The 1,515-nt window shown below is 41.8% G+C and overlaps 1 protein-coding gene across 1 annotated transcript; it reads right to left on the bottom strand.

Moving 5' to 3' along the window:
• Positions 1-458: 458 nt before the first annotated feature.
• Positions 459-1,509, bottom strand: LOC102205433 (hematopoietic lineage cell-specific protein-like). Its single transcript, XM_005755926.2, has 3 exons — positions 1,275-1,509; positions 1,123-1,191; positions 459-917 (listed from the first exon to the last, which is right to left on the bottom strand). Exons 1-3 carry the CDS (start codon positions 1,471-1,473, stop codon positions 781-783), a joined length of 405 nt encoding a protein of 134 aa, XP_005755983.1. The 5' UTR covers positions 1,474-1,509; the 3' UTR covers positions 459-780.
• Between the last annotated feature and the right edge of the window lie 6 nt (positions 1,510-1,515).

Genomic DNA, 1,515 nt, shown 5'->3' with positions numbered 1-1,515 from the left:
TACCATTTCTGTTAGACTGCCAAATGTTTTATTATCAATGTTGGCTTCTTATAATTTAATTTTGTAAACACGGGTAGAATAATGAAACAGATGTTCTCCAGCCATTATGGTTTGTGGCTGTGCATAGAGAAGATGACTTGGCCTGCATAGCTTTGAAGCTACTGTTTCACAGTAAAATACATATTAAGTATTTTATTTCCCACACTAGATAATTCTTCCCTTTTTTGTAATACTAACACAAATATGGTGTTATACCAATGAACATGCATTGTTTAAGTGCGCAAGAAATCGCGCCTGCTGCAGAGTCGTTACATGTTTAAGGATTAATCATCACCTCGCTCATCACTGTGTCCAAACACCAAGATGGCGATGGCTAAAATGATCAGCTGGTGCTCCACATACCGGTAAGTGTTTTCAGGTCACTGTAACCGCATCAGAGGAAAGACAAAGCACAGGTTACCAGGAAGCTTTTATTAGAATAGCAGAGCCATTTCTGGTCATAACTGTGATTACATTGGTAAAATAAAAATCCAGTGAAAGAAATGAAGAATAAGGTCATATACCATCAGTTCCTTGCAGAGGTGTACACGTTTGCTCCTGATCAAGTTTGGCCTGATGCTTTTTCAGTCGGCACATTCAAAGCGAAATATTACACAAATCAACTGATTTTAAAAATTTGCTCTGATTTGATTGTTAAATACAAATTCCTCCTCCTGTTCAACAATATTGAAGTTTGTTTAAGTGAAGCTTGTGCAAAAATAGACTTTGGGAGCGTGTTGCTCACTCGATCAGCTGAACGTAAGCGGCCGGGAACAGACCGGTACGTCCGTGACACTGTCCCTTCCACCAGCCCTCGTCAATCATCTCTATGTTGTAGATTATGTCGTCTGGATTGAAGGAGATCTCGTCATCGGCCTCTGCGTGAAAAAAGAAAAGCAAAGGATTTATGCTCACATTTAAAAGGAAAAATAAATACAAACAAAAGCACTTGTGTCACAGCGCCAAAGGAACACCTGTGCTCACGATCCCCTTTCAGTATGTAAACAAGGCAAACCAAAGTAGCCCAGATCAGCTATTCCACAATGAAACAGAACATCTGAAACAGAAAATGGAGAGTCTTACCTCCAATATAGTCATAAATCGCTATTGCCTTCTGGCCACATGTCAGGTCTTCATAGTCGTTCTCGTCAGCTGGGAGATAAAATATGCGAGATTAATGATCAGTAGCCACGAAAGGGGTCCTGATTAACTCACGGCTTTGCTTAGAGGCAGACCTTTACGCTGAGGAGGAAGAGGAGGGGGATGACCGATGTCTTCATACTCTCCATCATCATCATCCACATCTATTGACCTTTCAGGCAGAGGAGGGGCGCCTGGTTCCTCAAAATCGTCCAAGCGTGGTGGCAAGGCCGGGGGCTCCTCGTATTCTGGTTCCTCCTGAAAAGTGGAGTTAGATGATTTGTAGTTAAGCATCACAGGTGAGGATCATTAGAAAGGAACCCGTTTCAGAGACTT

This window comes from Pundamilia nyererei, unplaced genomic scaffold (genome assembly GCF_000239375.1).
Source record: "Pundamilia nyererei isolate P.nyererei 1_Seehausen unplaced genomic scaffold, PunNye1.0 scaffold05031, whole genome shotgun sequence".
NCBI classification, from domain to species: Eukaryota; Metazoa; Chordata; class Actinopteri; order Cichliformes; family Cichlidae; genus Pundamilia; species Pundamilia nyererei.
The sequence above is the reverse complement of the archived record's forward strand: the minus strand, read 5'-3'. Positions and strand labels throughout refer to the sequence as shown.

What these genes read in the sequence shown, in the direction of transcription:
- LOC102205433 (XM_005755926.2), bottom strand. Translation starts at nt 1,473, where the DNA reads ATGCTTAACTACAAATCATCTAACTCCACTTTTCAGGAGGAACCAGAA. An exon ending in TCTTCCTCCTCAGCGTAAAG is followed by an intron (nt 1,192 to 1,274) that starts GTCTGCCTCTAA and finishes TTTATCTCCCAG; the next exon opens with CTGACGAGAACGACTATGAA. An exon ending in GATTTATGACTATATTGGAG is followed by an intron (nt 918 to 1,122) that starts GTAAGACTCTCC and finishes TTTTTCACGCAG; the next exon opens with AGGCCGATGACGAGATCTCC.